The 21,441-nt window shown below is 35.1% G+C and overlaps 1 protein-coding gene across 5 annotated transcripts in view; it reads right to left on the reverse strand.

The window, feature by feature from the left end:
* Window positions 1-5,340: 5,340 nt before the first annotated feature.
* VCAN (versican) overlaps window positions 5,341-21,441 on the reverse strand; it is a 102,697-nt gene continuing 86,596 nt past the window's right edge. For all 5 annotated transcript variants that reach the window (XM_019746375.2, XM_019746378.2, XM_019746376.2 and 2 more), the window contains 3 exons: window positions 11,822-11,966; window positions 6,624-6,806; window positions 5,341-6,478 (listed from right to left, as the gene is read on the reverse strand). In XM_019746375.2, coding sequence (XP_019601934.2) covers window positions 6,351-6,478; window positions 6,624-6,806; window positions 11,822-11,966 — 456 coding nt within the window. In that variant the 3' untranslated portion in view covers window positions 5,341-6,350. The remainder of the gene's footprint in view (window positions 6,479-6,623; window positions 6,807-11,821; window positions 11,967-21,441) is intronic.

Raw genomic sequence — 21,441 nt, forward strand, 5'->3', positions numbered from 1 at the left:
ATATGGGCATTAAATTAGGAATCCAGAATGACTTTTGGACTTCTAGATTAAAAAAAAAAAAGTATAGATGGCTAGTGGGAGGGTTGGGTAACTTTAATTTGGGACATATAGAGATTAATGTACTTATGAAATCAACAACTGGATACATAATCATCACACAAAAGGAGTTATGGGACTTATGATAAGGTAGGAAGTAGTTAAGGCCATGGTTACGAAGGAATCAGGTAAAGATGGAGAGCAGAACCAAGAGATGACCAACAATGGAGGCTTTAGCAACACTTTGAGAAATCAGATTTCTTCTGCTTTAGTGCCAGTGCTGAGCTTTCCCATTAGACTGTAAGAGCCTTGAGGGCAGGGAGTTGGCCTGTCTTGTTTATAACAGCATCCCCAATATCTAGCATAGAGCCTGGCACATGGTGAGTACTCAATATGTGTGTATATATACATAATATATATATATATCATTGAATGAATAGTTTCCGAGATCAGACGAGATCGGGCACGGTCAGGGGGTTATGGCCGTAGACTCATTGAATGAATAGTGACTTCAATCTGGCTAATGAGGGAGGCTGATCTGATTTAGGAACTGGAGTCATTCAGAGACTGATTCACTCCCAAGATTCTCCCACCTAGATCTCTTTTTAGGGCTCCCCACTGAATTTGAAGTTCCTCTTCACGGCTGGCTGTTGCTAGGAAATTACAATTTATCTTTTTTGTTCTACTTCTCGATTTTAAATGTCTTAATTCTTGCAATTCAAACTTTGTTTCAGGTCTATCCTTTAAGGAATGATGATTTTCAATCATGTTGTTTTATTCAGTTTTCCCTGTAGAGAAAGCTTTTCTCAATTGTAAAACCAGAGGCTTATTCGAAGTTTGGAAAGTAATGATTGCCAACTGATAGGACACATGTTCATAAATATGGATAACGTATTAAAATCTCAAAGTATTTTAAGGACTGTGTATCTTAAAGCAGTTGGTCTCCAAACTTAGGGTCATTTATCCCAGGAATATCCCAAGACTCTTCAAGGGGTATGTGGGCACATAAAGGGAAACAATTTCCAGAACTTCAATCTATCTGACCTCTTTCCTATAACTCATCTGTGTAAGAAAGTGTCTGTGGTAGAGGCTGTTGGTTCTTTACACCAGTTCTCATAAACTTTAGGATGCATCAGAATCATCTGGAGTGCTTGTGAAAACTGAGGTTGCTCTCTCAACTCCCCCAATTTTTAATTCAGTAGGGTAGGTTCTGAGGATTTGTATCCTTGGTGATGCTAATGCTATTATTGCAGGAGACAAACTTTTGAGAACCAAATGCTTTAGACAATTGCCCTTTTCTCACTTTATAAAGAACCACCACCACATCAATCACACCTCACATCCATCCTGACTCTTAAAATGCATTGCTATGGAATGTAAAATCAATGAGCAAATAAAAAGATGAGTCAAAATGAATGATTCTGATGACACTGTACAAATCAAATCCCTTTTTAAGTCAGCTGTTTACCAGAAAAATTTAAGGACTTCATTGAGATGTCAGCTGAAAAACTCAATTGAAAATAATTTTGATAGACCACTATGTGATTTTTGACATAATTCAGATAGAGGTAAAAAAGCATTAGTAGCATTGTATAATAAAACTATCATTTCCATCTACTTATTTATGTGAACAACTTTTTTTCAGTGTTTAAATCTATAAAAACAAAATAGAAATAGAATTGATGTTATGTCCTAACACATTTTAATTTTAAGTCATATATACTCATAGAAATGCAAATTGGGAAAAACAGCCCTCATCATTTTATTAAGATATGTTTCTAATAAAAATTTTACAATTTGTATAGTTATTTTTCAACTTTTATAAGAGTTAATATTGTTCTGATCAATTGTATATCAGTAAATTACAATATTCACTCAATCTGGGAGAAGATGTTTAATTTTTACACCTTATGTTCACAAGAAAAAAATAATTTTCAACTTTTAAGTACAAATTTTGATGTATATGTTTGATAGCTTAATCAATAGAAGACTTTCAAGCATATAAATGTATACTATTTGGATAAAATTCCATGGTGGGGGGGAGAAGTGAAGTAAAAAAATAAAAGTCCAAATATAAGAAAAGAAAAATAAAATATTTGACTGTTAAGAGTATTTTTCTTCAAGTTTTTTAAAATAGATGATAGTAGGCACCTAACTATTTTGGTCTTTAGATTCCACTAAATATATTTAAAAGAGTGATGTTACATGTTTATTTTAGAATGGCAATATTTAAAATATGCCAAAAAGCAACATCCTTTAAAATTGTTTAACTATATAATGAAAATTTTTTTGTTGACAAATGAAAAAGTGATGGGTACATAGTTTAAATTTTTTATTTTAAAGTAAACACTATCAAAAATCGTTTAAGACTCACTGCCTTAAGGCAGTAAACTTTTAATCTTCAGCAGGGATCATTTGATGAACTCAGACGGAACCCTGAATTAAATTCCAATTAAAACCCAGGCTTTGCTTATTCTGTAAACACCTCAACAAAAACCATTTTTGTTCTTGTTTGGCATTTGTTCTTTCTTGTCCAGCTGGGATCCAAACATACAGAAATGAGTAATAATGGGAAAAGATTATACAATCTTGAATGACTCATTCAAAGACCTTTATAAACTTTATATTTAGACTTGTTTTAGAAAAGAATCCTTGGGTGAATTCTGGTTTGTTTAGCAAATGGGAATTGTAGTACAATAAAAAACGCGGATCCACAAATATCAGTACCAAAACATTACTGTGGGCCTTTTTCTTCAAAAACCATTTCACTGCATTTATAATATCAGGAAACATAAAAAGAACACTTAAAAAATATCAAAATCATCTTTGAGTCTTTAGCCATGTAATAATAACATCATTTTCCTTTATCTAAAATACATTTTTTTCTTGTGGGTTCTTTTCTTGACAGGCATTCATGCACACAGGTCATGCACAGAATTAACTCTGAACCTTCATGCAAACTATTACATTTTTTTTTTTTTTTTGTCCATTTCCAAACTCCATAGCTTCATTTTACATGATATATGACTTCTAGGCAATTCTCTCAAGGCTAATCCAATTCCTACTTAATGTACTATATTAAAAATTTACTTAAGATTGGAAAAGTCTACTTGCCATCACATTAGAATGTTGTATCCCTCGCTAAACAATCTCTCTTACCTCTTTTCCATTTCAGCTACCCTGGAAGACCACCTCTTCTTAAATAGCCGCCTATGGTAGGGGCACATTCTTCCCCTGATATGCAAGCTATCCTGTAGGAATGAGGAGAAAACTACCGCTGGCTGACTTGAGTAGTGAAAGTCTTCTTAAGCTTCTAATTCTTACCCAGTATTCTGGGTAATGGACCATCCAACAGTTTCTATTATTTGCACCTAAAACAATAAAAATTTGCTTGATGGATTTATAAACACCTAAAAGGTATCTATGCACAAGTAATGCAAATTCTTATATACTCTCTTGGGTAATTCCTGTTTAAAGTTCTGTGTAAAAATATGACAGATTGCACATTAAAAGGACAAGCACAGCAAGGAAAACAATCTCTTCTTCTCTTCATGCCCACTTCTTATATATTTTTGACACTCCAAGAAAGAAATCTCAAAATAATTTGCTACTCACCTTTGTCCTTTATGGTATCTTCTGTACAACTGCAGAACATATAATGGATTTGTTCTTCCAAATTATAAATAAAGTTATCGAATGGGCTGTAAAATAAATCCCACAGGATATATCCAGTATACAAAAAATATATGTGGGCAGAAACCTGTCTAGCTCATTCGCTGCTGAATCTCCAGGGTCTAGTACAGCTCCTGACACACAGTAAGTTCTTAATCAACAGTGAATGAATGAAAGATAAAGGAATGGATGGATATCTGGATAGATAGGAACCTGACGTTTCTAACATCTTCTGATCACTATTTATTAATAGATATAATCTTCTAGTGAGTAAATTAACCTCTTAAATTTGCAACAATTAGAAAAAAAATTTACATTTTCCTTCAGAATATTATGCAGCCTCTGGAAATTACCTGTATGTGGAGATTACCACACACTAATTATACAACTTTGGACACATGACTTGAGTTCTCTACATTTGATCCCTCCTTCAACAAGTAGAGAGTAACAGCACCTCTCTCACAGGCTTATTGGGAGATAATACACATAAAACATTTGGCCTGGTTCATAGGAAGCACTTGGTAAATCTGGGCTATCACTTTTCCTAATGCATGTTTCTTTCATATTTGAGATTAATTCATAAGTATGTAGATGTAAACATTATCAGAATTATTATCTCAATTTTTGCAAGCACATATATAATCACCTCTCTGCTAGCCACAAAATTATTTCATCCAAGCCAGCAGCTTGTATTTAGTGATGGAACCAGAATGTAACAATGTTGGTGCACATTAGGATTTAAAGTTGTAAAAAACCAGACCACTCACAGTATAGTAAAAGGTTTCTTTGGTGAAACAAAAGCAAGTATAAAAAGTTACAAAGATTTTAGATTTTCATTTAAAAAAAAACCAAAAAAAAACAACCAAACAAACAAACAAACAAAAAAACCCACAATCATTCACATTTTACACTATACATGTTATAATATAAATACAGGAACGTATTATGTGCATTGTAATGAGAGGAGAAATTAAAACCTAAAACCAACAGTGTTATTCTGTGTTCTAGAACACCCGGAGGTGGATTACAGTTAAGGCAGCAACCAAGGGAACTTACTGAAAGACACTGTGAATGATTGTAGCTACTACTGTCATTCCTTCTAAGCCAAATGATTTTGTGAGAAAGATTCAGTGCTGGGGCTGCTCTTTTGCTATTAGCACTCTATTTATTGTCTATGCTTCTCAAGGTTATTCTAACTGAAATTAAGGAAAGACTCCTAAATGCCCTCTTTCCATTACAGGTTTATCTTCAAACATTAAATTAAGTGGATAATTCAAAGTCATCTTCTGCAGTCACTTTATTCAAATAAAGGGGAGAAAACGAGTGAGAAGAGATAGGAAGACATTTCAACAAATACACTCAACCTACCAGGCAGAAATGCCTACACTATTTCTATAATATGCTCCTTGCTTAGAATGGCGAACACCATATACTGAAAGCTATACACTTTTCCACACTTTTCATAATAAACACTTGATGCACTCTATCCATCACATTATTTAATCGGGGACAAAGTACCTAGATTATATGGTTTCAAGCTGTGGGAGGGAAGTACAAAGGCTAACATTGACAAATAACTAGCGTACTATGTCAGTTTTCAGGTTTGGGGAAAATAACATCCAATAAATTAAATCAGTATGGCTTACTTCATTTATTTATGTATGCTTCACAGCTGCAGCATTCATACATGAACATTCAAAACTTTTATAAAAGATTAAAATGGTTATATATACAAAATTTCTTTCTTTGAATGTGTGTTGTTGTTTTAACAATCCCCCACCCTCCAGAGCCCTAGGTCTATATCCATTTGAAATGTGTTGATCTGGAACCTTGCACGTTAGTGTTGTGAAAGCCATTAAAAAGTAGACCTGGTTCAGTTAATAATTAGCACTTCGACCCCTAAAAAAATGCTCCTGGTCGTAGAAAAGTCCTCCATTCAGGCCTTTCTTGTAAGTGAAGAAAAAGGAATGCAACAAAGCAGAGTCCCACATGGCAGTCCCTCGTTCTGTCAGGATCCCATTAGCCGGGCTTCAGCATCACATGAAAGCAAACGGCACCCACGGCCGAGAGGGTACAGCATGACCTACAAGACTCTGTGTTTGTTAGTTGTCCAGGAAAGCCGTCCTCAGTCTTGCTGACAGTCAAAGGGCAAGTAAAACCATTTCCAGCCTAAACAAACTACCAAAAGCAGCCAAACCAATGATTAAAGACCTCTAAGGCTCCATAATCATCATTAAATATGCCCGAACTCAGTGTGACTTTTTATTTTATATACAGGATTAAAATCAACATTAAATCATCTTATTTACATTGCCATTGGTGCTAAATTGAGCTTTTTAAATAGTACAGTAGGCTGGTATACATTATAAAATGGTCTGCACTGGAGGCAAATAGAAAACTAAATAAATCAGATAGGCTGGAAATGGTTACTTTCTGCCCTCATTTTCTTTCATTTCGTTTGCTTTCTTTTCGAATGCCAATGCTTTCATTTAAAATGTTTTTGGGAGCGCAGCAACCCAAAATGACTGGACGGCGGTCCAAAAGTCCAGAGCAACTGATAATACTTCTCGAGGTGATAGAAAGGCACAGGAAGTTAGGACTTTGGCTGAAATGATGAAAACACATGTTCGCCATTTTAGGGATCAGCGCCTCGACTCCTGCCACCTCCGGCTCCAACGGTGATCATGTTTTGATGTATTTATTGAATTGTCCTTTGATGATGAGGAATTTTTAAAGTATTTCTTAGAATAAGTCCTTTGGTATGCAGATGCTACATGGAAGGAAAGAAGGAAAGAAAGAAAACACAACAATATTACTTGCTCCATACCCTAAACTACTAATACCGCAGCCGTAAAATGAGAGTGTCTAGTAGTTGTTATAGCACGGTTGTCCATTCTTTCTAAAGGACCACTTACGGTTCATGCAGGTAATTTTAGGCATAGCCCATCTTCCGTTTCCTAGGCAACGGATAGTTGGAAGGTGGCGTTGAATGAAACCATCTTTGCAGTGATATCTAATCAGGGAGTTGATTTCATAACGAGGTTTCATCTTTCCAAAGGTCTTGGCATTTTCTACAACAGGGGGCTGGCCGCAAGCAACTAAAGAAAAATAAATTGGATTATTTCCGAATAATCTAAATATTTCAATTAGTATGCATCTCTTTTTTTTTCTTCCTCTTTCCCTCTTTATATACCCAACCAAGCAACTTCATCAAAGGCAATCAACAAGTTGAAAATTTTCAAGAAAAAAAAACCTGAATATTGAGGCTCTGGGCCTAGTTTGAATCTCAGATTATGTCCTCTTGAATTGTGTTTTATTAAAGACCCATAGGACTAAATTATCACTTTTCTGAAAAGTATTCCAAATGAAAAGCACTTGTCTTATGTGGCCTGATGGTATTGTCTTCATCACCATCCTAAAATTTTTATGTATTACCCACCTTCACTTGGGTTCACTTGGGTTACCTCCCCGAAAAAGAACTTAAAATCTATAACAACAGATTATGTCAGATAGACATAACCTCATAGTTACAAAATATGACCAAAACATGGACAAACATATGGACTCTTAAGTATCAATAAAATGTCTCTGGTTCCATTTAAGTTTGTTTACTCTTTTCTGTCTTCTGTATGGAGAGAAGGGGAAAGTCAGGACATAGTATTCATGCCTCGGTTTTGTAGTTAACTTAAAAATATAAATTTCAACTCTTGAGAAGGGTAGTGAAGGTAAATCTTGGAATATTTAACTATTATTTTAAATTTGCAATGAAAATGGTAAATATCAACAAACTTAGCAACAGTAAATAATAATACTAAAATAGAAGTAAAAGAAATATTGCAATTTTGAAATGAAATTCAAGAGGCAGAGAATTGATTCAACTGAATTTGAACTTATAGTTTTATTCAGCATTGGAGTGCTTGTTTTAAATGATGTACTTTAAAAATTAGTTTTTATTAAGTGACTGTGTTTTGCTATATATCACTTATAAAATATAATTTAGCTTAAATATATTAATAACTTCCCTAAATGGCATTTCCTGTCCAATTCCTAAGAATTCTGACACCACAAGGCACCCAACAAGATCATGTTATATTCTCTTATGAAATAATGCAATTCTTCAATGGAAGGATGATTATCAGAAATCTTGGTACAAAGATGTTTGGATATCAACATCCTAATATTAAAAGTTTACAAATATAAAATTTATTTACATGCTCAGAAGGTTGTTTGCAACCATATTCTTTTACAATAGAAAATTTGAGACTAAATTAAATATTTAGTTCTTCTAATATACTTCTGCTTAACAAAGCAGCTTGGGATGTATTGACCCATAGCAAACAAAGTTGTCCTTAATGAAACACAATCCAAGCATTATCTTTTCATTCACATAAGAAATTGTCACTCAGATAGACATAACCTAAAATACATTATAAAGTCATACTATCTATAACTAAAAAGTTAGAAATATTTGTGCATGTGACTATTTGATCTTCACAAATTCCTATAAGATAAGCAGACATTTCTATAAGAATATGATATTTTCAATTAATAAACTACACTATGTATGTTGTTCAATGATAATCCCAGTCTGGATACCTGTACTTCTTTTAAAAGCCTACACCAAGGTCCTGGTACTAGCAAGTAGAGCAAAGAGATACAAAAGGCACCAAAGAGATACAAAAGGTTAAGAATTACCAAGTAGATAATTCATTATACTTAATTTTATGCTATGTTGACAAATTAGAAGTTGTCTTTATAATTCTGAGGAATAAAAAGGTACAGATTTCTTCTAAAACTATTTATGTATGAAAACATAATAAAGCTAAAATATTTCAGTGAGTGCGGTATTGACAATGACAGGCAAATAGACCAGAAGTAGATTCACACATACGTGATATTTGACAGAAGTGACATGGCAGAGCAGTGAGGAAAAGTAGCCTTTGCACTTGGACAATTGGGTATTTATATAGAAAATATTTACTTTGTTCCCTACCTCAGAGAAGACATGGAAAATCAATTCTAGGTGTTTTAAATATATAACTATAACAAGTAAAAGTATAAAACATTTAGAAAACAACATAGAATATCTTTATGATTTTAGGGTAGGTAAAGATTTCTTGAGATACAAAATGGTTTAAATGACAGAGGAAAATGCAACAAAATGAAGAATTCTGTTCATCAAAAAATGCCATAGGGTAAGAGTAAAGACAAGCTACAAGCTGGGAGAAGATGTTTGCAAAATACCTAATTGTCTAGGGATTAGTAACCAGAATATAAAAATAACTTCTACAAATCAATATATAAAAGAGAAGCAACCAATTTTTTAAAATAAGCAAAAGATATGAACAGAAACCTTACAAAAGAAAAGCCATGAATGACCTATACATATATGAAAAAATATCAAGGGAAAAGTATCAAATAAAATGTAAATTAAATCATGAGATAATATTTATACCCACCAGATTGGCAAAAATGTCAAAGTCCGAAAATATCAATTGTTGGCGAAGCTGTGGAGTAATAAGACCTCTCACACATTGCTGGTGGGAATGCAAATTGGTATGACCACTTTGGAAAATAATTTGACATTTTCTAGTAAATTGATGGTACATACATCCTATGACTCAGCACTTCACTCCTGGAAAAATACCCTATGGAAACTCACAAATGTCTACCAGGAACAAGTTCAAGAATGTTCACAAAAACATTGTTTATAATAGTAAAAACATGAATATAACCCAAATGTCCACTGAGATGGGAATTGATAAATAAAATGTTATATAGTCATACAATGAAATGCTACACAGCAGCAAAAATGAAGAAATACAGCTACACGCATCAACATGGATAAATCTCACAAACATGATGCTGCACAAAAAAGCAAGGCACAAAATACATACAGTACGATTCCACTTACATAAATTCAAAAATGTGCAAAACTAAATAATTTGTTGTTAATAGATACAAGCATACGTAATGATACTAAAGAGAAAAGTAAGAAATGAAGGTAATATGGTTGGAACTGGGAAGTAAATGGATGGGATTGGAAGGAACCTGCAGGATGCTCCAAAGAAGTATGGATAGTGTGCATTGAGTTGTCTTTTTTTTTTTTAAGTACATATCTCTTGTGTATATTATAATCCTTCTTTACAAATATTTAATTGAAAGTAGAACTACTTAGGTCTGTATGTTTAAAGATATCTAAACTCTCTGAAAGGAGAAATGAATATCTTTCCTAACAGTCTATAGACCGAAATTCTGAAAATTCCCCAGAGTACTATTAACGATTTAAATCTACATAAATAAAAATCAGACAGTAGGGAGATAAAAATCCAAGGATCACTTTGTTTTTGTTTTTTTCTCCTTTAATGAGGTAGAGCCAACATTTTATAAATCTCTTTCCCCACTGGCAAAAGTAAACTGTGATGCTGGTGTCGTGAATCCTGTTTAGCTCTAGGGCAGTGGTTCTTAACCTGCGGCAGTTTTCCTGCTCTCCCGCCCTCCCTAGGGACAGTTGGTAATGTCTAGAGACATTTTTAGTTCTCACAGAGCAGAGGAGGGGTGTGTGGCGTGCAGGAGAATGCTACTGGCACTCAGTGCACAGAGGGCAGAGACGATGCTGAACATTCGGCAACGCCCAGGTCAGTCCCCCACAACTGAGAATGATCTGGCTCAAAATGTCAATAGTGCTGGTGTTGAGAAATCCTGCTACAGGAAAAAATAACATAGGAAATATAAGAATGTTTGGATCATAAAATGAAAACCATAACACCAAGGACCATTTGGAGATTTAAGAAAGCAAACATGACATTTGGATAAAGACAAACAGTTCATTAAAGGCTTCTTACATTAAAAACAGGGAAAACAGACAACTGATTTGTTATTTTCACAAGTCGCATCACAGAAGTGCTGAAGTAATGCACATAGTCAGGAAAGCTGCTTGTATAGAAAGGATGTCCAGAATAAATTCTACTTTAGATAAGAGAATAACAAAGTAGTCACAAATAACGGTTGAGTTTCATTTGCGCTCTGTTTATCTTAGTGTCCTCTTTATTCCAGTAGCATTTCTCATTATTGGTGTTTGAGTCTTTCCTAAAATATTTATAGACCAGGCATTTGTAGTTTTATTATTTTTATATTCAAAGACAAACCAAATGGATTTTATATTTTCCATTTGTACTTTGTACTCTCACGTGAGGTGGGTAAAAGTCTAGGTTTAGAGACTAAATATTCACACTTTAACACCAGTATCAATTGCAAACAGTTTAAAAATGTTTTATGGAATTCCTATTTGTTTAAGGAACAAGTGTACAGAGTATGCCTTAGAAATTCAAATGCATTGGTCAATGATAAACACAACACACTTTAAAAAATCAGCTTTCTTAATTTTATCTTTTTAATGTCCACTAAGCAATTCTCCTCATTATGAAACTTACATTACAAATGTTTTTATTTGACTGTATCTTGAAGGCATTCAACTATAGATGCAGGGATGGCTTTGTTGTTCCATGGTTTATAAGCATACAAAAAGCTTCTAAGGGAGTGATTAGAAAACTCAAATGCCTCCAGAGACCAGGCAGTTAAAACCAGGGAAGGCCTGAGTAAGGACCTCCAGGAACTGCGAACCGTGGCCCCTCGAAGACAGGGCAGTGGTTGTCAGCTCCAGCGCTTCAAACCAGGGTCAAGGATGAACATGGGTCAAATGGTACCAGGTGTTCTTTTTTTTTTCCTTTTTAAGTAAAAAACTCCAGAATATTTTATGATACATCCCAATTTTTAAATGTTGACAGCTAATTTATTTTTAATGTTTTCCTCATCAAAATAAACAGGTCTTTAGGCCCTTGGGCTGGCTCCTGTTTTTCTTACAGATACTTGGAGGTGGTTTTTCTACATAAATGCTATATTTTATCTTAAGCACCTGAAATCTATGGTGAAAACATGACTGAAAACAAACTTTTCAACTGCATTGCAAGAGTGAAATAAATATTCCAGAGCAACAACAGACAATGTACATGACATATCCAGTTTGTCTTAAAGAAGGAAGCTTAGTCTTCCTGAGTTCACTTGAAAAAGGAAATGCAGATTAAGTACACACTATTAACAGGGTAATCATTACCTGTTCCTTTCTTGCAAGTATAGGTGAGATGATAATTGCAGGGAACATCATTCCACTGGCCGTTCTCATGCCAAATGATTACAACACAGTCTTCTCCAGCAGAAAAGAAACTGTCTGGCTGGTTGGGCCTCCAGTTCTCATATTGCTGTAAAAATGGAGGGAGAAGATAATTACTTGATAGTCGAAGAGCAGCATATTGTAAGAGTGACAGCAGCATGACATCAAAATCGAATTAAAACGGATTCAACAGTTTCTGTTGAACCATCTAGCTAAAATGATTTTGGTGGTAAAGAAAAAAGACTTTTATACTCTGAACGGACAATACATGTATCTAAAAGGCGATTTTCAACAAACATGTATATTTTCTTTGGCAATGAGGTATATCTGAGGAATTTTATTCTAGTTATTCTATATTTCTAAATATATAATCAGTGCTCAATTTAAGAACTCAATCATGTTAATGTTGCTAATGGTACAGCATTAATAAAAGTGGAACAAGAAGAAAGATCCATAATCTACCTCATCATCATATTTTCCTCCAGCACTTATGTGCACAAATGATTTATATAGCTGTGACTGTAGTACAATAAAAATTGTATTCTTTCTTTTCTATCTTTACCACTATAAATCACCTTTCTTTGTCTTAGTCAATGTGATTATTTTTATCCAAATTCATTTATTTGGTTAAAAATTGTGATATTTGCTTTATGTATTTACCTGCTATATCTGTATCTATCATTTTATATTCAACTGTTCTGTGTTCTTCTGTTTTAGATGTGATCTTATATGCACCATACAGTTGAGTTTTGTTTTATGATCTCTCCTGTAAGTTTTCTTTTCTACTTTCCTTGAATAGATAATTGACAAGGAAATGGAGCAACAAAGCAGAGATACAAAAGTCATACTCAGCCTGTTGTTCATGATAACTAAGTTGTCTTTAACCGGTGAATTAAAGTAGGATCAAAATAATAAGTAAAAGAATAGAAATTTCTTAAAACTAACAAAAATCTACATTTAAAACCTTTTATGGTCAAAGATTCCAGAGTTCCTCAAATATTTAATTTGGATTTTAGAACTCAGTACTTTCTAGCTTACTTTTTAATTAATCTTTTACAAGAAACCAGAAAGTGTCCTCAAAGGTGGAAAATTTCCAACATCCCAATAGTATGTGCAAACTGTGCAATGCTCCTCCATCCTTGTCCCGACCCACACTACATGTCTCCTTCCTTCACTTCATTTTTCTTCATAAAACTTATCTTCTAATATCCTATATGATTGACTTAATTTTATTTTATTTTTCTCCCTAGTAGTAGTACGGAAGCTCATTGAGGACAAGAATTTTGGGTTCTTTTGCTTAATACTGTATCCTCGGTGCCAGGAATCATACTGGGCACACACTGGTGTTGTTTAATAAATAATTTGATATTTAGAAATAATGAACCACAGAGTGTGTTGCATTCTTCCCTATCCACACCTACCCCTTATCAAAGATGTTGCTAGCTGCTAGCAAATGACAGGTGAGACAGGCAATCAAAGACACAGCCAGTGAAAGTAAATAACTTTTCTGGAAAACAGCTGGCAATGCATATCAAGAGCCTCAAAAAGTTCCTACCCTTACGCCTCATAATTCCACTTCTAAAATTTCTTCCTAAAAATAGAGATGTGAGCAACATTTTATCTAAAATACTGTTTATAGTAGCAGTAAATGGGAAACAACCTATAGAATGAACATATATTCAATAAATTGTGATATAGTCAAGACAAATGGAATATTGTATAACCATTAAATATCTTGTTGAAGAATACATAAGGGGCTGGGAAATACTGAAGTGGTAAGTTAAAATTAAAAAGCAAAATACTGAAAACACACAATGATCCAAATTTTATACATATTCCCAGATACAGCTGTGTGTGTATATAAAAGACCAAAAGGAAATGCAGTAAAATGTTATAAGGTTTATATCTGAGTTATAGGAAACTGAAAGGGTATTTTATTCTACATATTCTTCCATACTTTACAACTGCCCTAGAGTGAGCATGAATTGTTTTTCTAATCATTAAAAATGAACATTGTAAAAGGATCTATATGCAGCAATCAGAAAGGACCTACAGCTTTCTTAGCTAACCCTTTTTTAATCTAACCTCAACAAATATCTCTTCAAGTTACCAAAGAAACTTGACTGCCCTATATTTTGCAGCTGACATTTCCTCCTGACCTGAACAATAACCATCTCATTTTCACATTGAAATCAGATTCAGGTTGTATGCCACTGAAGTGATTCTCAGGGCGTAAGCTGCCCAGACTCAAACTTCTGGTAAAAGATTTAATTGTTTTTGGTGGGAATTACATTTGGCTTGCAACAGTGATTTAAAACGTGTGTTCTGTGTTGTTCCTTGGCAGAGCCGTGGCTTAATGGTGCAGGACCAAATTTTAGGTCTGTGGTTTTTACAAGAATGTCTGATACCCACAGGCATGTCACACTATTACCTCATATCTGATAGCTCCATTGTGCAGATTTATTTTGGCTAGGATGCTTTGATTTTGCTCCATGTTATTGCCCAACTGAGTTAGCAAAGGAAACTCCAGTTTTCTGAACAACTTTCTTTGTTTCCTCATAAATTCTTTACACCCTTATTTAACAGCACTTGCAGGGAGAAAGAATATACAAAATAAATCTTTGACTTTAGGTTTAACAATGTAGTTTTTTAACCTACTGGAGGAGGAAGTGATCTCTCCTCAGGAAACCCATTCTAAGAATGTAATAGAACCTCTTTCACCCAGACAGTGTTTCCATACACAGAGAAATACAGATTCTTGGAATGAGCGGAGAAAAATTCACCACTGTCATCTGGATTTTTTTTTTCCTCCTTATTTGGAATTATAAGCAAACATCCTAAGTGATCTAGCCTGGATCAACCTTCTTCTAGGGCTGGATGAGCAAACTAAGAATTATTCCAAAAAGCCAGCATGGATTGGGGACAATTCATTCTAACACTGTTGACAAAAATTAATGCTCATGGGACTTCTGCGCATTTGTCTGTGTCTCAGAGACTCATGTTCCCCATCCCAAACCCTGAACTATTGTTATCTCCCCCAGAGATCAGAATTAGATCAATATCACACCTGAAGAGACCCCTAAATTACTTTGCATTTTCATTTTCTTCTGATGGCAGAGAAGATTATGACATGAAACTCAAATAGTTGATGTAGAGAAAAGCTAGCTCCCATATGACATTTTCTACATTCTGTAACAAGCTTGCATTTTATTAAAAGATTATTTTATACTTATTATGAAACTGCGTAATGCTGCATATTATATGATAAAGTTACTTTATTTTTGGAGTTCCAATTAAATGACTGTCTGTATCTGGGCGGGGGAAGTGCCAAAAAAAGACAACCATTTCAATTAAATTAGATTTAGTAACTTTCAGTTATTGTTTTCTCTTTCTTTTTCCCTCAATTGGATTCAAGCAAGTCGGCTGCCAAAAGCACAAACTGATTCAAAAAATTATGTCCAAAATCCAACAGCTAAGTACAGTTTTCTCACATGAAAATTATCTCCACAAACCAGAGAACCCATTTTAAACCAATCTTAATACTGAGGACAAAAAACTCACAACAGACTGGTTATTCATCAAAATCTATCAAATGATATAAATGATTAGATTATGTATTTTATTGTCATAAATTTATTTCTGTCTCACATCAACACAAAAGCAAAGAATTATTCGGCAGGTCTTCTGGGGCACATAGAATTTCCCTGCCGGCCAAACATTCTTCACTCTCAGAGAGGGACCTCAATTTCACAGATCTAAGAGGGACCTGACTGATTTTTCTCAAATAGAGTGGCTGAAGAGCTATTCTCTCCTTCCCAGCTCTTTGCAAGTCTCTCACTGGATTCAATCAACATACTGTGCTTGGGGGTGGGGGTGGGGTCTCTGCTTTTGAAAGTTATTGGCAACCTACTAAAGTCAGACAGAGTTTACATCATTTCAAGCGAATCTCTAATTATATAGTATTTAGGAGTCCCAGGTGTCATTCAGAGATACCAGATATCTTCTATCTTTAAAATACACACCACAGGGCTATAATCAATGGCCCCAGACGCTCAGCAGATAACTAGCATCACAAGCATGAACAAAAGAAACTGATGATAAAAAAGTATGTAACTAATTGACCGTTTTCTTATACAGAGATAGATAACTGCCTTTTTCATAAGGTTAAAAAAAAAGCGTTATTTCGGAAACATACAAGATTTAGAAATAAACCAGGAGCTTTGCTTTGCTTTGCTTTAAAAAAAGTTTGCTTGGGTTCAGCTTTGGGTTCTGCCTTTATTTAAAGGAAACAAGACCAACCAGTATTAGTCGGCTACTGCTGTGACAGTCACATCCCAGTTGGTCCCTTAGGTAATACATATGTAAGCAAATTGATTTATGAGGAAATACACAAACAGCTAGGTGGTGAAAATGAAAAGCTGGAGCAGGGAAGGTTCTTGAATCATAGAATGGCTTACTCTTATCCCTCCATGTCACTTTCCAGAATCATATTTGTTTACCCACATCAAGATTTTTTTTTAAGTCTTTATAAGAGAATGTTAATTCAAAAATCAAAACCCTGAAGATACAACGTCATGCTTCAACCTCAACTAGAGAAAAAATCCCCACAACAGTAAAGAGTCTGTTTTTAAAAATTCCTTTTATCGGCATCTTAAAACTAAGAAGTTTTCAAAATGACTATTTTTTTAATCAACACTTAACTAGCCTTTCTTCATATTTGACTTATTTCAAATTCTTTTCAATATAATTTTACGATTTCTTAGCTTGATCAAATAACTACAAAGAATAATCAATGGGCACTAACTAGTTGTTCTAAAGAGTTAGACATCCTGTTTAGAATCTCTCAGTTTCTTTTCCTCTCTACTGAAAAGAAAAAAAGAAGAAAAAAAAAAAAGAATTTCCAGACACTAAAAATTAAAGGTCATCTTTTTGTGAGTCATAAATTTGAGATTTACCATCAAACACACCCTCCCCCCACCTACAATTTACACAGTACTTGTTGGCACTAGGAAAGGATATAACTAAGGTCTTTGGGAATGCCCTGTGCAGCAGATAGGTTCCCACCATAAATACAACAGAGGAGATGCAAATGGTTAGCTGGGTAGACAGCAACATACCCCTTGCAATGGGAAAACTGAGCTGTCCATTAGACAGAGTGGATAGCTAATTGAACAATTCTCACACATTAGCCTGCCACTGGGTACACTCACAATTGTGCCTGAGCAAAAAGTACAAATTATTTCATATTGTGGATTTTCAAGGTCTCTAATGTATAATGGAAACTGCAAATCTTGAATCTGCAGCTGCCAAGGGCCTACTCTATTTACCTATGTATCATCTAACTATCCACATATTTAGCTATAGTTTTTCAGCTTAAATGGAATCATCTTATTGTTTAAAATTCATTATAATTTAGATGATCTTGAATGGCAATGAAAGACTGTTTTAGAACTATTATGGATTTTTTGCCAAGCACATTTAAACAATTTATCACACACATTCCACTGAAAAGAACCATTCTCAACATTTGTCCAGTGAAGCTATTCTATGACATAAAATATTATTGCAGTTTTGGGTAGAATTTACTAAAGCTTCAGGTAATAATTTGGGGTTTTTTCCCCCATGAATAGACCAGTTACCACTCTCCACTTACTCTCCTTCTCCCCCAAACACTGCTAATTTAATTCAATGTAAAACATTTTCATAAGAAAACCAAAAAAGTCCTCTAGGTTCACATACCAAGGGAAATAGCCAAGGAAAACTTTCCACTAGGCTTATTATTGTGTGTAAAGTAAAGATAGGGGAAAGATTGGTCCTAATATTTGTCGCAGTTGCTAGGATTTTATTAAGCATGTGACTCCATGTGTTAGCTTCACGCTGCGAGTGAAAAATCATCTTTTTCTTTTTTAACTTTCAGGTTCATAATATAATGCAATTCATGCTAGAATTTTTAAACTCAAAGCTACTGGAACTTCACAATGAATGTTATTCTTGTATAGATTTAGGTGTTCTGGGAATATGAAGTTTTGAAACGCAAAATACAATATGGCCACTAGGTGGTGATATCCATCCATTGTTATATTATGCAGGACAAACTAAGTCACTGTTAACAATAGAGTTTAGCATACCTCCCCCCCACATCATGATTATTTACTCCATGTGGGGGAAAAAAAAGGTTAAAATATAACCTGAGATATGTCCTCTCAGTTTTGTGAGGGAAAGCACGAAGAGACACTGCTAGAAATGGTCCTCCACCAGACAGTATTTGCCAACCTGCTGCACTCTATTCTGTTGCAGGCCATTGTAGCTCTAATCTGAATTTTCTATTTGACTGAAATGTTCATATAAAATGGCTCTTTTTTTCACCATTTTGCCTTTTCAATTATCGCATGATTTACAGCAATGGTGAAATCACATCAGAAACAAAGCCAAATCTATAATGTCCTAAAATCCTTAGAACAGGGCAGATTATAAACACCTATGCACACAAACGAACGTCTGCAGTGCGATTCACATTTAGTTTGGTTTTAGCAAAGAACTTATCTAGAGTAGCTATAAAAACATGACACCTGTCCTAAAAGCTGACTTCTCTGTATGCAAACTCCTCTTATCTGTGCTCCGGCAGCTACAAATGACATCCAAATGCAGTCCGTGCCCAGGGCGAGCAGATAACCACCAAAGTATAAAAGCAAACTCCAAATAGAAAACCCTTTCCCAAGAGGACGGCTTACCTGTTTGAGACACATGCTGATAAGAAGCCACCTTTTCATTAAATAAAGAACTCAGAATAACCACACGGGGTTACCCCTCAGCCTTTCAGAACACAGGTCAAATGTTTATCTGAGAGGAAGCTGGGAGGACTACTTATTACAGAAATCAAAACATTTGGTAACTTTAAAATTCCTTTTCTCCCCCTAGATGGCTGTGAGACACAATAGGCATTTGTTTGCAGACTGTGGGGGGTACATTTAACTTTGTTTTATTTAACTTGTTTGGGGCAAATGACCTCCCTGTGAGGTAGACATAGACCCTCTTCTGATCCTTGTACTTGCTTAAGGTTACTCTGGCCTGGGTCTTTATTTATTTATGTTTTAAGGGAGGTTATGATTTTGCTGTTGTCTTTTCGTTGAACAACCAAAAGGAAAAGGGCAGCTTTGTTTTAAAGGAGAAAGAAACGTTTGTTTTGGTGTCACTGCCTTAGGCTGGCAGCCTGGAGTAGGATCCTACAAACATGAATATGCTGAAGGGAAGAAAAACTAACTTGGGGTCTCCTGATAGTCGTTAAAGTGGCAATATGCCCATTATTTTCCTAGCTGGCAAATCTCGGTGTGGGAGAGACGATCTGCCAGCTCTTGAGTACAGCACTAATCTTGTGTAATAGCGTGAGCTCACTGCCCTACAAAAGCAGTCATTATCAACAGCATTTTCTGAAGGATGTGAGTTCCTCCCACTGTGAGACCACTAGGAGACAGGGCCCCGGGCAGAGCCCAGGAGCTCCTTGCTTTTAACCCCTATTCTCAATGGATGCCAGTGGGCCCTTCACCCAACGCTTGTCTTCAGTCAGGAAATGCTAAGATCCAAATGCAATGTGAAACGGCCAAAATCCATTTGATATTTTATTTTTTGCCTTTTCGATGGTTATTCATTGCCTTAAACTTAATAGCAATCAACTTTAAATGTCCGTATGTGATTTTAAAGTTTCACAGAGCACTGTTGGAACGGCATCTGTGAGAAGGAACTACTGCATTGATACATTTTCTTTCTTTAAGGATTATCTTCTCAATTATGAAATGATTTTCTAGTGATGGGTAAATATTGTTCTCCCAGCTATTTGACATGTGACTAGCTATCTGCAGTCAAGTAAAGGCAAGGAATTGAGGAGGGTTTTGTGTTCTAGAACTTTTCTATACTTGTCATAGTTCACATGTAGAATCAGAAGAACCAGTGCTTGGTTTCAGATCAAACTGAACTGCCAACATAAGTAAAAATTTTTATTAAGAGCTCGGTGGTCTTTTGCAGAAAATAAATTCAGAGTTCTTCCACTAATGAGTAATGTGTTAAAGGCTGAAGAAACAGCATATGTTTTCCTTGGCTTTTAGGTTAATATAATGAAGCCTGTGAGGTTTAACATAATTAAATTAATGTTGATATGCAGTGTGACTTGTTCACAGAGAAGTGGCATTTGACTTGGAGCTAAAACCACACCACAGCTGACACACATCCATCTGCAAATACTTTATAGAAACTCTGCTAAGATTTTCAGGTAGAAAAAGTAAAGCTTAAGTTTTTGGTTTGGGGAGTTGTTTTGCATTATTTTTCTACTAAATCCTGTGCAATCATTTCAAATGAGCAGAAACCTACAAACAAGCTTAGAAAACACGAGGAATTGTTAATACTCCTGATTTTCTTTTCAATGTTCAAGACATCTGGGAGAGGGAGGAGGCTAGAAATCTTTGTGTTTATAAAAGGGTAAGAACAATACATTCCTACAGAACAAGAATAATAGTTTATGGCCTAGGATTTGTTACTCCTTTTCTCTGCCCCTTTTAAGTGTCTCTTCCTGGGTTAAGGGTTATTTCTTTATTGTTTCTACCTTTTTCAAAGCTGGTTTTTCTCACAATACTTTGCTTGACAGACTGATGTGTTTATTTATGAAAGAAGAAAAAGCGCTTTGGATTTAAACTCCAATCCACAGACAATCTGGCTATTCTCATGCATCAGCTCTAACCAAGAAGGTAAGCTGGTGTCCCAAATTCTAGGTGTGCCAGCTTGCCAATGTTGGACCAAACTTATTAAAATGGAAAAAAAAAAAAAAATCAGTTACCTTCCAGAAGTATTTTTAAGTAGGATTTTTTTTTTTTAATACAAAAGGCTATCAATTAGCCTTTTGTCATCTGTATCATAAATATCAAGGGGCAAGGTGAGTTGGCTTGAACTAGAAAATAAGACATTTATCAATGTGTGAATTAGGAACTTGTTCAAGAACTTCCTGACTAGATTCAGACAGGTGCAGAGGAGAGGAAGTCTGTGTTCTCCCAACAGTAGACTGGAGAGTGAGAAGGAGGAGATCGTGACTACTTCCTAGGAAGCCCACAAGCCAGCAGCCTTGTAAGTGCTGACACAGTGAGATGATTGAAGGAAAAATGTGAAGGAGATTTAGAAAATGTTTTTTAAAACGTATAAGAATAAAGCCAGGGTTTATTTTTTTAACCAAGCAAATCAAATTTTCCAAAAGCTCCTCATCATTTTCAAAAGGGAACTGGACTGTCATTTCTATTCAATCTTTAACCTCTGAACAATGCGATGTACGGTGACATGTTCCTTTGAAGTAACTGCGTCTGATCCACTGAAGCATTGGATCCCCAGGGGTGAAGGGTAAGCTTTGATGGTGCTGGTGAACTCAGTGAAGGGAAGAGAGAATGAAGCAGTGCAGACCACGGAGAATTCCCCTCATGAGACTCTTATTGCTGAGGGTCAAAACAGGAGGGAGCAGGGTGGTAACAACTTTAAATCTCTGTGATACATGGGTTGATTTTAAACCATTGGTTGGGGAGGCAGGTTAT

The sequence above is a fragment of the Rhinolophus sinicus genome, linkage group LG03, assembly GCF_036562045.2.
Source record: "Rhinolophus sinicus isolate RSC01 linkage group LG03, ASM3656204v1, whole genome shotgun sequence".
In the NCBI taxonomy this organism is placed as follows: Eukaryota; Metazoa; Chordata; class Mammalia; order Chiroptera; family Rhinolophidae; genus Rhinolophus; species Rhinolophus sinicus.